Raw genomic sequence first — 14,393 nt, 5'->3', positions numbered from 1 at the left:
CTGGGCACCTGTTCCTGTGCCCAACCACACTCTGGATGAAAAACTTCTTCCTGATATCCAACATAAACCCCTACTGACTCAGCTTCCTGCCATTTCCTTGAGTCCTGTCACTGGTCACGAGACTGAAAAGATCAGTGCCTGCCCCTCGTGAGGATGCTGGAAGACGGCAACGAGGTCATCCCTCAGTCTCCTCTTCTCCAGGCTGAGCAGGCCAAGTGACCTCAGCCACTCTCCACACAGCCTCCCCTTCACCACCCTCACGGCCCTCCTCTGGACACTTTCAAGCTGCTTAATGTCTTTTTTATATTGTGGTGCCCAAAACTGCATATGGGACTCAAGTTAAGGCTGCACCACTGCAGAGCAAGACAATTCCCTCCCTTGACTGGCTGAGGATGCTGTGCACCACGTTAGGCAGGAGTGTTGATCTGCTGGAAGGGAGGGAGGGCCTACAGAGGGGTCTGGACAGGCTGGATTGATGGACTGAGACCACTGTGCTTGGGTCACAATAACCCCATGGGCTGAGCAGAGTGGCTGCAAAACTGCCCCGTGGGAAAGAGCCTGCGGTGCTTAAAATGAGCCAGCGTGTGCCCAGGTGGCCAAGAAGGCCTTTGGCATGCTGGCCTGTTTCAGCAACAGTGTGACCAGCAGCACCAGGGCAGTGACCTGGCCACACCGTGAGTCCTGTGCTCCAATGCTTGACAAACCAGCTTAAGCCTGGTGAGGATATTTTTCCTGACACCCAATCTAAACCTCATTGGGCGCAACCTGAGGATGTTTCCTCTTGCCTTGTAACTTGGGAGAAGTGACCACCAGCCTTTCATGAGAAAGTCAGAACCAGCCAGGAAAGAAATCCTGATCACACATAAGCCAAATTTTGTCACCTACCCACACTCAGGTTGTCATTTTCCTCTTCTGCTGGGAGCACCTCGGTGTGCCTTAGCCGGCAGCGGCTCACGGCCTGGATGCCAAAGCTCAGCACTGGGTGGGTAAGGAGGAACTCTGAGATGGAGCTGAAATAAGCCTTGCCCTCCTCTTGGTTCTGCATCAACTCCATCACATACAACACCTGGAAGAATCAGAAATGGTAAATCAGAGCTTTCTGAGCAGACCATGCACATGTGGGGGGACTACAGAGCTGAGCATCCAAAACAGATTTGGAACAAGGGAAATAATGTGAGGAATAAAGCCTGGATCTGAAATTTGAAATGGAACATTCAAGGGAACCACAAGCACCACATTCTTAGGCAAGTCTGATCAAGAACTCAATCCTACCATGCCAGACACAAGTATCTCCAAATGAGAGCTTTACAAAGGGTGAGAAATAATCCTTAAGGCTCCTCAGGATTACTCAGCTGAATTGTTATCCTTTTTCATCTTTAACAGTGAATTTGCTGAGTCAATTTCTGCATTTTTATCTACTAACATGCAAATCCCAGACCGAGGCAGCAGAACCAGCCACACTCAAGGCCAATTCTGCTTCAGTCACTATTTCCCACAGGCAGCAATAAAATGAACTACTTACTTTTCTCTGCACATCACTCAGTATCAGATATTCAGCAGAAAGGTCCAGGCAGACTTTCAGGCTGGGAGGAATATTCATGGAGCTGAAGATGTCAGGAGAAAAGCTACATATACAAATAAGAGGGAGGGGATGCAGACAGCAAGGTAGATTAGCCCAACCAGCATGATTGCTGTGAAACTGCACTAATTACCAAAACTCCCACAAAACCTTAGGGAGTCTGCAGCCCTATTACCGTGCAACCACCCACTAGAACACAAACACCATCAGTGCTGACATCAGCTAACAAAGGAGCTGGGAGATGGCACAACAGGATCAAGTTATGGATCCTGAACAGTGAAATGAAAGGTGACACTTTGTCATTACTCAACATGGGAGTACAAGAGTCAGTTGATCTGAGCTACAGATTTAAAACCAAAAATCTACCAAATCAAAATAACCCTTCCACAAGTTTTGGACCTTCTGTAGCACGAGGAAGAAAAAGCAGCACTCAGCTCTATGTCATATTCTTCTCATTTAAAGAGGGAAAATCCAAAGCAGCTTTAAGCATGTGTGTGGTGAGAGAGGTCATGATCCACCATCAGAAAAATAAAATCAGGGAACCTAAGCTGAGTCAAGGGATGGACTAAAGCACAATTTAAACTTCTGGACCTACACAGCTCAACATTTAAACCTTGGATAATTTCTTAAGCTCTAGCAACATAGCAGCTTCTCATAATTTAAACAGAGAAAGTACTAATGGGAAAAGATCCTAGATTGGTTATTGAATATCTCAAATTTCTAGAGAAGATAACACCCAAGGTGTGCAGTTTTGTTGTGCAACCTCCCCTCATACTACAGCTATGTCTGTGCTTTACAGAACAAGGCAAAGACAGCAGATCTTGGTAAGACAAATAATAGAAGTATAAACTTCCCTGGCCTTGCCAAAGCTCGAGCTGACAGCCACAGCTGGGAGCTTCCAACAGCAGGTGGGAATGGCAAAGGAGTCGGCTCAGAGTTGGGCTGGAGTAGAATCCATTGGGCACCAGGGATCACCTTTGTAAATTCAGTAGCCCTAAATCCCACCCTTCAGGGGCATCCACCAACACGCACCGAACAGTCTGCAAACAGGTCCAAGACACCGTGCACCACATCTTCAGTTCTCTGTTCTGATCGGCTCCTGTGATGAGAAACCTCCAGAAGGGAACTCTGTAGGCAGAACAGATCCAAATTCTCTTAAAGAAGACCTGGTCCTTCCCAGAAAAGCTCCTCACAAGCTGCCCATGGCTGATTTTGCCCAACCGTGGCTTGAAGCTCCCAGAAAATTTCTGCTCTGAGGCAGACTAGAAACCACTACACCTCAGAAACCTTAGGACCACAAGTGACTGAAGAAACAATAACAATAAAAGCTGTATTTTCACCAATGGCAGTTGAAATTTGGAGGACTAATCAGCCATTTAAGACTGACCATACCACAAACCTGAGAGGACACCTCAATTTAGAACTCTCATTACTTTCATGGAATAGGCACTATGAATATGGTCACTTTAGGCTGTGCTTCAGAGTCTTATTTATTTCTCCATCACTAGAAAACTGACTACAAAGATGACAGGACTTGCTCCTGCTACAAAGCTCAAATTTTTAAGTATGATTCCGTTACAAGGAACTTTCAAGGCAAGGCACTTAGAAAACAGTGCTAAACTTTAATACTTCAAGCATAGGATTGGGGACTTACTCTGGGTCTTGTTTTTTATGGTTGTCACAAAAAAGCAGACAAGAGAGAGGTCTGCCATCATGGGGTTTCCACTCATGAAGACATCTGGGAATAAATCAGAGAAAACATCCAAGTGTGAAGGGAATGGTAAACGAGGAGGACACTGACACTGAACACACAACTCCTCGTCCAGAAGCCACAAAGCATTACTGACTTGTAGCTCTTTACACGTCTTATATAAAATAAGGAGGTCACACAGACAAATACTGTTACTAATAAATAATTAAAATCCCATGTTCCCATTTGGTCTGGTGTCATGACAAAAATACAATGCAAAAATAAGTCGATATTGAGAAGAACAGCTCAGAGCAGCTTTCTGCATTTACATGGACAGTCCAAAAGAGTTTGACTACAGCTTGTGCAAAGCACAGAACTCCTGTTTCCAGACACAGCTCTCTGCTTTTTCCATAAGCCTATGATATTCAGTGATGCAATTTTTCAGCAGCAAATTACAAACACTTATGCTGTATCTTCATAATGTCCTGAGAATGACCATCACAGGTGATTCTGTATCAAGGAAATTCTCCCAGAGAAAATGCTGCTCCAGTTACCTTGGCTCATCCTGTCCCTCAATATAGATCTGCCAAAATTTCACAAAACCGTCATGGCTTGCTGTGGCCAACACAGTTCCATCTGGAGAAAGGGCTCCCTCACTCAGACACTACACAGAGGGGGAAAAGAGACACAGAAAAGTAATTTTATAGCTGTTCTTATTTTACAAGAATAAAAAGCTCTATCTTTAAGCCAGAATTTGACTAACAATCTCATAGTAGAGAAGGCCAGAGTGATTTCTAACAGAAACTGATAACTTCTAACATTAAGCCTTTTAACCCATCACAGAACAATTGACAGGCACCTTATTCCTGGTAATAAACCATCACCTTTTCCAGACAGCAAATTCAAGCACAATGGATTCTGCTGCCTCTGCTCTTACTGTTATTCATGTTATGAATAGAGTTCATTTTGTTTTGGGATCTTCTGGCTTTTAACAGTCATAACTACCTCACAACTGTTTTTTTTACAGCCAACTGTCCTAAGAACTGCAGCTCCTGAGACACTATAACCCAAGGAAAACCAAAACACCCCAGGTCTGTACCGTGCTGTGGCCCTTCACCACAATGAAACCTTCTTTGATATCAGGCACTTCCACCGGCCAGGAGCTGTTGTTGGTTCGGATGATGTCCAAATCCCACACCTCTGCCTGGAAAACAAACATGTAGGCACACGTGTTTATTTTCATAACCACTGGTTTGATCCAGAGAACTTCCTGGATCTTTATCTTATGGCCTGATACACCAGCCCAATGGCAAGTGTGTGACATAAACCTTCCCATTTCCACCCAGTCTGGCCATGAGATGCTTTCCTGGCATATAACACAGGGAATTGCTCTTGGCATCTGCAGCTGCTGCCCACCAAGCCCCTCCCTCAGGACTGGCTCAGCCTGAACAGACAAGTGATGTCTCTGGTTCAAGTGGTCCTTGGTATTTGTTGGTGAGCAGAAGTTCCCTTTCCATCCTCCTGAGGCCCAGAGAATGATCTCTCCTGGGAAGAGAGGAATCCAACATCTTACAGGAGGATCCCCAACATGGACCAGACGGGAGCCTTTACGACTCCACTGTAAACTCAACTCTTTCCTCCATTAAATTCTCTCCTAATGATAAATTAGGGCAACGTTTCCAAAGCTGAGTTTCCTTACCCTGTCCTCATGCAACAAGGCCAACGTCTGACTGCCCTCTTCCCCGCTCTCCTCGTTGTCATCCGGGATGAAAGGGCACCAGATGATTCTTCGGAAGGTGTTCAGTGGGGTATTGTCAGGTCGCTTGATGTTAACCAAGATTTCCTCTCTGATCACCAGGGTTAAGAAATGCAACATTCTGGCTCTATTACTAATGCCCAGCAGTAACCTGGTCAGGCTTGATCTGCTGTTTTAATACTGTTAAACCTCAGGGATTTTGGGGCCACTGATTCAAAAAGAAAGCAGGTCAAGGGATTCTGCTGAGAAAGCAGCCAAGATAGAGTTTCTCCACTGACAGAAGAGCTTCAGCTTACCAAAGTTCATAGGTTCTCACAATTTCCTCTTGCAGGCTGCAGTGACAGGATAAGCACAACAGGGGCACACAGTCACATCTGAATGTGCAGCCCATGTGACAGCTAATGATTAAATGATTTGTTAGCATTGCAACACTACCAGAGAAAGACAGAAGAGCTACCACGTTGCCCCCAGCTGAGTGCTCGAGTGCACCACTACAAATCAGGGCTTCAACAACTACCAGCACCTTTGCTCCAGTTGCTTTTGAAATGACGGTACACAATTAAAATTAAAAAGCTACACTCTGAGGTGACATACCTCACATGTTTCCCAGAAGCACTGAGCAATCACTCCTAGCAATTAAAAGGAAAATATTTAGGGTAATGAACACTGAAAATAAATTTCAGGGCCATCAAAAGGATGACCGGTTTGGAAGGAAGATAGCGAGTGGACGGGAAGTATTACATCCTCTTCCCCAGAGAAGTAACTGAGGAAAAGAGCTAGAACCAGACAAGACAAACCTCTGCCACACACCAGAGGTGACACTGTCCGTGCCCAAGGCCAGCTGGTACAGACTGACACTTCTCACTGTCTACTTTGCCTGGACCAGGAGCACTGAAGTGCCCCTAGAATTTCAAGCAATGCAGTATCAAGTAATAACTGTGCTGAACACAGGTAAAAATTGATTTGATTCTCCAGAAGGGGTGTAACTACCAATCTTTCCTCTATAAGCTGCTATTCATCAAAGGCTACACATTAAATGGTGATGTTGACGTTGCATTCACACCTAATCACTACACAGAGACTGACAGGAGGTGTATTTGGACAAGATACTGGATTTTTTCTTTATCCATGGCCAGGCGCCAGACGAAAAGGTTGCCAGCCTCGTCCAGGCAGGCCAGCTGGTTGGAGTTGAGGTGAGCAAAGGCCAGGTCTGCCACGCCTCCGGTGAATCCCTTCAGCAAGGTCCTCTCAGCAGTGCTGACGCTCAACACCCGCACCATAGCGGAGCCATTGCTGGCAGCTGTGAGACACACGGGGAGAAGTCACCGTTTATGTCTGTGGTTTCTCTGCATAATTCTCATAAACTTCCCATAACTCTCATCAATTTCTTATAATTCCCAGGATTGTCCTCATTAACGATGCTGCAATTAGATGCCAGGACTAAACCTTCACCCCGAGCTCGTCGCACTTCCAAGGCTGACCTCCAGTGACAGTGAATTAGTTTTATTCGCAATTTAATTTTCAGTCACTGGACAAAAGGAGTGACTGAGAGGCAGATAGCATGGACACACATTCCGTAAGGGTAAGCAAAAGGCATGAACATTCACCCTGCAAAAAGCACTGCTTTTTGGCTTGCATGACTGAAAAGAAGATGCTTCAGAACATGTGCACACTAAGCAAAGTTTCCAGCTTCTCCTTTTCAGACAGACACCAATCACTACAAAGCAGGCAGTCTTACACAGATCATGGTGTTTCCACTTCCTGATGCCCACACCAGCCCTAGCAAACCACTCAGCTTCCCAGTGTTACTGCAAGCAAGCTTCTAAAATATTTTTAAAAAGGGTGAGACATCCTTAAGGTACTCTAAAATAACCTCAGCTAGGAAAAAACACAAGAGCAGAGTAGTAATTTCATAAAAGACCAGATAAACTGGTGTGAGAACTAAGACAAAGAGACACAGACACTCTGTGCTTTTGTGAGAGCAGAAAGACACTGGAGATAACTAAGTGTTCATTTCATAGAACTCTTAAGGTTGGAAAACACTTAAAGACCATCAAGTCCAACGAGAACAACCCTCATGTTCACCACTAAACCACGGCCTCAAGTGCCATATCTACAAGTTTTTGAACATTTTCAGGAATGGTGACTTCACCACTTCCCTGGGCAGGGCAGTTCCAATGTTTTAGAATCCATTCCATGAAAAAAAAAAATTCCTAATATCTAATTTAAACCTTCCCTGGCACAACTTGAGACCGTTCCCTCTCCTCCTGTCTCTTTCTTTCCCATATGCTGTGAAACAATCTTTCCCTGCATTGTTCTGCTCTCCTCTCTCTACTGCCCAAGACACTGCATCTGCGTTGCTCTTTGGATTCTCAGAATTTAACCTTAAACTCAGCTCTAAATTAATGCAAGTAAATCCATCACAAACACTTATCTGCTCAAATTACCATGGGGCTGCTTCTGTTCTTAGCTACAGAGCAGCTTGTTTGCTGCAGAAATATTTAATTAGAGGAGGAATCTGAACATCAGCTCTCCAGTAAAACCAGTGTAGTCCTTCAACTTTTCCTCCATCCCCACTGAGTCCTTCTCTTTTATTTCTAACCCTCCTACATAACATTTTTCTCCACAGTTGCTTCTATTCCCTCTACAACAGCACTCTGACCCGGGTATTGCAAGATAAGCTTCAGTTAGTGCCAGTTACATTGTTCTGATGTAAACTCTGCCTTTCCCAATGATACACAAAGCAAAATAAGGCATCTCACCTCTAATGGCATAAGCCAGGTAAGAGTTTGAAACAGCTATCAGATTGCCATAATAGTATTTCTGCTCCCAGTCATATCTAGCAACAGGCTGTATTTTCACCTGTTCAGGAGAAAGAAAACAAAACATGAGAAATGTCTGGAATTATCTTTCCCATCTTCGTGCTCCCTTAGTTCACTGTACACTAAGGAACAAACTGGAATGGAAAATAAAAAAAGCATGAAATGGAAAATAAAGGAACCAAGTGGGAAATGACTGAGACCAGAGGTCTCTCTCCTAATCATCAGCATTTGCTCTGAGCATGGCTTAGCTCTCTGCTCAGCACCAGCTCTAATTTCAGCATACTGGCTCTTGTAGCTCTGACCTGCTGGCCAGAGCCCTCAGCAGGACTGACGCCAGCAAAACAGCCAGGGAAACCCTCCCTTCAGGGGCCAGGGAGGAAACAATCAGCAGAAAAATCTTGTTTGTAGAGAAGGGACACTTTCCCAGGAACCTACAGCTTAGATCATGGACTTCTGAAAATTAGAGGATAACTTGGCCAGACTCTAGAATAGCAGAAACAACCAGTTACAAGATTCTGCTCCAACTTTTTTCCTCTTTGTTAAACTCTTTGACAAACTTCTACCTAATTACAAACTACACACAAAAAAGAAGATATTTATTTCTGTTTAAAAATATTCAAGAATGAGCTGATGTGACTAAAGAGAGACACCATGCCTTCTCTTGCTCCTTACCTTGTTACTCCCTCTGGCCTTACTGGTGATGCTGGAATCACTGCTGGCCACTATCTCCACGTCTTTAGCTGATATCACTAAGCATGTGGAGCTGTCGTCACCAGAAAGGCAGCTTTAAAAAAAAAAAAAAAAAAACAACAAAAAGGGGCGGGAAAAAAAATCAGACAGGACTCACAGGAATAGAATACGTAATCATTTATGTTAAATTCATAATTTTAACAGCAACACAGCTGGATTTGTGCATCTAAGAGCTTGAGATGAACAACTGAAGACTGAAACTCCTCTCAGCTAAGTCTTCCTTCTCTGTGTGTCACTGGTTTGAGAGAGTCAAACACCTGCTTTATTCAGCCTAAAAACCTTCAGTTCATTTGACCTGAGCACAGACCTACATTTGATTCAAGTCCCCAACATTGGAAGGTGAGGAGAAACCAAAACCAACACTTGAACCTCATCAACAGAACACTGTAGAAAATGCCTCCCAACAGAACACTGCACACTGCTTGTGGTTCTCATGGCATCCTCTTTGAAAGCCATGACCAGAGAACCCAAACAAAAGCTGCTTCCATGAGCTCTGCAACACCTCAGGTGACTTGGGTCCCTGAAGAAGTCCTGCTGGACAACTACAGGGAACCACAAGTTTCAACCAGAGCCCTCACGCTTTACATTCACCTGACCTGCAATTTTCACCATATACGGTCCTGCTCCCCTTCTCTGAACAACTCTGCAGATATTCTTCAGTTCCTTGAGCTGTAAGGATGGCAGACTCCACGCATACGCCTCACAAAAACTACAAAAGCTCTAACCAAGAGCACTGGCTCACAGCTGCCAACTGAACTGAACACAAAACCCAGTGTCACACTCCCAGCACGCATGTCCACGCTCAAGAGAACCGAATTTGAGCTGTTTTCTGTTCCCTCTCAGCGCTTCTTTGACAAAACTTACATGACTTGTTTCTCCTGCAGGGCTCCTAGAGAGATGCTGCGATGCACCGGCTTGGCCAAAGCGGGGCCATCTCCGCTCCCAAGGGGATCAGGCACCAGCAGCCCATTCAGGTCCCCGTTATACGAATTCGACGGTCTCTGGTTCTCATTCACCGAACCTGAGGAAAAGCACGATCAGCTGTTCCCAACATGCATTTCAAAGAAATAGCACGGTGTGAAATACACCACCTCCAGATGCTTTTTGTCAGCCTCTATGGGGCGGTCAGGTAGAGTACGCTGAACTGGCTGGGAGAAGTGCTCTACCAAGAGGATGTGTAAGAGACTTCCCATGCAATGAGAAACTCACCTCCACACATCTGAGTGAAACAGCTCTTTTTCTTACACAAGCCATTCCAGCAGATCAGAGAAACACCAAAGAACATGCTTCAAGGAACTTACCAGGCTCAAGGAGCAAATAGCCTTAGATCAGAAAGCCTAAGCTGGTAATTCAGGTTTACTGAATCAAGTGCCAGACCAAAAGGTTCCTGACAGGTCACTTCTAATGCTCAGGCTGCAGAGAGACCTCTGAAGTCCAGCAGTGCAGGGATCAGCAGAAACATTTGGGGCTGGCTGGAAACAATACATTTGTTATTTTCTAAAACCAGCTTCTGACAGTGACACCTGACCTCAAAGTCCAGGTGTTTAAGTACCTTTGCTAGGAAACTCTGCAGCTGTGCCTATGGGATTCCCATATTTTTCCCTTGGTTGAACAATCACACAGAAGTTTATAGCACTCAAATTTTCTGTAAAGTAGCCGTTTGTTCAGAGCCCCAGCTGTGCTTTGAAGCGTGTGTGTGCCCTGACTTTGCACATCTGGCCTAGCACAGCTAGGCGCTTGGTGGCACAAGCTGCTTGGTGGCTTCCATGCCTTCTGAAGGCTTTAGGAGGGGACAGATGTTACAGGGCATGAAGGAGACTTCTTCACCAGCAAGTCAAATATTTGACAACCCCCACCGGAGAGCAAGGCCCCTCCATGTGCACCTCCAAGGAAAAGCCGCCTGCCTCAGCGAATCCTGGCTTGAAATTTTCACCGGTTTTGAAACCCAAAATTTCGTACACTGTTGCCAGGTAACAACTGCTGCTGAGCTCTTGCAAAATGGCTGCTTCCAGGACCAGAAGCTCCCCCAACACTGGCACATGTTACAAACCTAAACATGGCTGTGGGCAAGAGGCAGATCCTTCCAAAGTAAGACAACCTTTCCACTACTGAATAGGTTTCAGCAGATCAGGCTGAATGCTGCTAAAACACAACTGTTCATTTGCCAGAAGAATATTTTAAACTTGCCTGTTTATGAAGAGTCCTTATGGACACAGAAAGGTGCAGGGATGGGGTACCCTGAATGCAAGGACAATTTGGGCACTCACCTTGGTGTACCTGCACTGCATGAAGAAAAAGCAGCAGCACTCACAGCATGAGGAAATTCAGGTGAGGGAATGTGATCCTGTGACCACCTCACATTTGTGCTGCACTTGCTGTCACATTAAGATGTGCCCCTTCTTTTTACAGCATGTGGTGGGTGCTTGTCCAGTTGCAGCTACTTCCACTTGACAGCACTTTATCCTTTGTGACCAAAGGCAAGAAAATATTCCCTACAGAAAAAGCAACCAGTCTCCCAGAGAAAGATGATATGTGCTTTGCCCTTTTTGCAGCCACAGCAGAGTCTCGTGTAAGTGCTGCTGCTCTTTTTCAGCGACGTTTGCTCCATGGGAAAAAGAAAGGAGGAAACACTCCCCAGAGGCTGATGGGGAGTAAACAAGTTCAGGAATGGGCATAGCTCATTCTGTGTTAGTAGAAGCTAGACAAGCACAGGTGCTGCCTGTGCACAATCCTGAAGGCATGAAAGAAGGGAAGAGGCTCTATTTAGTAAGAACATGAACTAAACCAAAAGGTTAAGCCAGACTGGTAGATCCAGGCCTCAAAGGGAAAGAAGAGTGTTTGTATTCCTTACCTTTTCAAAGAGCAGGAGCAGTCAGAGCTGAGACACTGAACTCCTCCTGCTCCCACCATCAGCTACACCAGGAGATGCCAGCCTGTCCTGAACAGAACACTGCCCTGACACACCATGAGCAGGGCGAGCCCACGTAACACCTGGTCACCAGCAGAGATCTCTGCCTGGATTGAAGGATCCTGCCCACCGCCAGCAGGGATGCTCCTCCACAGCACAGTGGCACTGACTGCCTGTCTCCACATCCCAGCAGGCAGGTCCATGCTTTGGCAACAGCTACTGAAGCACTGGATGAAGTTTGCCAAAACTGGGAGAAACTGTGTCAAGAGAGACAGACTGGGTGGTGGATTACATTTTCACAATCACCCAGCAGAATTAAAGAAGTATTGTGACAGCTGTAAACTCTTTAGAGCAAGAGTGTTTCTTGTCACCTGCCTGGACAGGATCTAGAGGAACACAACACTGCTCACAGCTACCTGCTCCTGGTACTGCAAAACTTGAAAGCTCCCTTATTACTTTCCCCTGGCACTCCTAACAGGAGTATCAGAGACTGTAAGTTAATGTGCACTCTTCTCATTATTACTATGTCAGTCTTTTCAAGTTTATTTGCTGTTATCCAGGCAGTGATTTCTGCTGAGAACCACCACAGGTTCCTCCTGTGAACTTCCTGCCCACTCGCTCCTTTTCCTCTCAACTGCCTTCTTGTGCACTGATGTCATCAGAGAAGGTAAAAAGAGAATGAACAGGAAAAAGAATGGAAAGAAATAAGCTAGTTACTCTGTCAGTAACTCCTTGATGAAGCTACTTCAGGAGAAAGTCAAGTCCTTGCGCAACAACTCCAACCATTTCTCAACCACAACATATCCCTTCAGTTCAGAAACTGCTTGTGAAATGAGCGCTCCGCATCCCCGCACTGAGTTCTCCTTTCAGTCTTTCAAGTACAGCGCTGCACTACAAACAAAAAATGTATTTTTCTTATAAGAATTAGAATTCAGAAACGTGCTAGCACTCCAGAAACCAGAGAAACTATTCCAATTAACAAGAAGTTTTTCAAAGGGTAGTAAAGCTAATAAAGCTGCCTTCCTGCAGGTTTGGTCCATCACCTCATGTGCCTCTACAGCTCTCCACAACAATCCCACAGCCAACCTCTCTTCCTTTTGGCCAAGCAAAAGGCAGCACACATGGCAGTTGCTTTGGAGGTAGCACATTCCTGCTGAGCCTCAGGACATTCAGAATTTATATTATTCCTGTCCTGCCTTTCCCCTGAAGGGAGCACAAGAGGGGCATAATTCTGTCCTCTACCTACAGACTAAGATGTTTTTGCAAAGCACTCACGTCTCAGCCTCCTTGAGTGTTACCTCACCACGTTTGACTGAAACACCATGGCAGGTTCAAAAAGGGGGATGAGAGAGAGCCTAAGCTCCAGGAGAGTGGGAACACTATCCAGCTGACTCCTGACTCCGCAGCTGATACTCTTACAAACACAAGGGAGCCCGTTGAACTCCGCACAGAGAAATGTAATAGTTCAAAGCACAGGGAGAAGACTTGCAACCGCACTAGGAGAGATATTTGTGATCCCATTTCACATACAAATAAGGAGAGTGAAAAGCTTGTGTAAAGGGTGAACCTGGCACGGATCTCAGAGAGGCCCGACAGCCCCTTCCACTCATCCCGGCGAGATTCCTGGGAAACACTCCAAGTACTCCTGCTAAGGGGGACACTTGTGTCACGGAGGTCGGTGCGGTTCGGCCCCCAGCAGCAACACCTCTCAGCTGAATGGAGCCCCGAGACCGCCGCAGCAGCGAGCTATGGGACCGACCCGCTCCCGCTCTGGCCAGCGCCAACAACCTCCTCCCTCAAGCGACGGTCCCCAGGCCGGGGGCTCCTCTCCTCACCGGCCGGTCCGCAACGCGCCGCTGGCTCCGGGCTCTGCGGGGAGCGAGGCAGCGCCGAGCGGGCCCCCCCAGCCCTGGGCGGCTCGGAGGGGGCTGCCAGGCGCCCCGAGCCGAAGCGGTTCCGGCCGGGCCCCGAGCGCGACCGCTGACAACCGGCGGCGCAACGGCCCGAGGGGCTCCCGCGGCCCGGCCCGAGACAAGGCCCCGCCCGGCCTGGCCCGGCGGCCTCTCGCGTCCTCCCGCTCCTCGCTCCTCACCTCCCGGCCGGTCCAGCTTGAGGATGTCCCGCAGGTGCTGGGTGGCGTCCTCGATGTCGATGCTGGAGCAGGAGGCCATGGGGCCCGGCGCGCCGCCCGCCCGCGCCGCCGCCACCGCGCTGCCCGGCCCGGCCCCGCCGCCCGCGCTTCCGCCTCCGGCCCGGCCCTGCGAGCGCCGGGCGGAAACCGCCGCCCGAACGGAGCGTTCCCGGCGCGCCGGGGGCGGAGCCGGGAGCGGGAGCGGCGGGGCCGGGGCGGGCAGCGCGGCCCGGGGCTCCCCCGCCGTCCCCATCCGCCACCGCCAGGCCGGGGACAGCCGCCCCGGGCGCAGCCCTGCACACACCGGCTCCCGCCAAACCAGAGCAGGCTGCACACGCAGCACAGCGCGGAACGTGAACAGAGCTTGGGGCACGAGCTCCTGCAGGGCGGCACGGGAGCCACCCGCTGTGTCTGCCTGTGAACAAAACACAGGTGCGGTGTTTGGCTTTGAGAGGGCACAGAGACTGACTACAGGCTGCCATCACTGTTGTCATCCTCCTGTGTTATGTGGGGAATTTGCATTGGTAAAATACAACAGGTGTGAACTCAGCTATCAATGTTAAAAACTGAGCCAGAAGGCTCCGTTAGGAAAGCTGCTGAGGAGAGGAAAAGGTGCACGGAGGAGGGCAGACCCGCCCGGCACTCACTGGTAAAACTGTCAGGAATAGTTCAGTTCGAGGTCCAGCTCTGCAAGAATTTCCGCACCAGACAGACACAGTCTACCCCCAGCAAGCACTATCACATGCTCCACAGCCAA

The 14,393-nt window shown here is 47.7% G+C and overlaps 1 protein-coding gene across 1 annotated transcript in view; it reads right to left on the bottom strand.

Annotated features, from left to right (window-relative positions):
• The window catches only part of EDC4 (enhancer of mRNA decapping 4), a 33,157-nt gene extending 19,439 nt beyond the window's left edge, over positions 1-13,718 (bottom strand). The window contains exons 1-12 of the mRNA XM_040075430.1: positions 13,598-13,718; positions 9,462-9,618; positions 8,520-8,631; positions 7,788-7,887; positions 6,136-6,325; positions 4,969-5,116; positions 4,369-4,473; positions 3,824-3,933; positions 3,234-3,317; positions 2,612-2,707; positions 1,523-1,625; positions 886-1,066 (exon numbers count right to left, since the gene is read on the bottom strand). Of these exons, the coding sequence (XP_039931364.1) occupies positions 886-1,066; positions 1,523-1,625; positions 2,612-2,707; positions 3,234-3,317; positions 3,824-3,933; positions 4,369-4,473; positions 4,969-5,116; positions 6,136-6,325; positions 7,788-7,887; positions 8,520-8,631; positions 9,462-9,618; positions 13,598-13,676 (1,465 nt within the window). The 5' untranslated portion in view covers positions 13,677-13,718. The remainder of the gene's footprint in view (positions 1-885; positions 1,067-1,522; positions 1,626-2,611; positions 2,708-3,233; positions 3,318-3,823; positions 3,934-4,368; positions 4,474-4,968; positions 5,117-6,135; positions 6,326-7,787; positions 7,888-8,519; positions 8,632-9,461; positions 9,619-13,597) is intronic.
• Between the last annotated feature and the right edge of the window lie 675 nt (positions 13,719-14,393).

This window comes from Hirundo rustica, chromosome 11 (assembly GCF_015227805.2).
Source record: "Hirundo rustica isolate bHirRus1 chromosome 11, bHirRus1.pri.v3, whole genome shotgun sequence".
Lineage (NCBI taxonomy): Eukaryota > Metazoa > Chordata > Aves > Passeriformes > Hirundinidae > Hirundo > Hirundo rustica.
The sequence above is the reverse complement of the archived record's forward strand: the minus strand, read 5'-3'. Positions and strand labels throughout refer to the sequence as shown.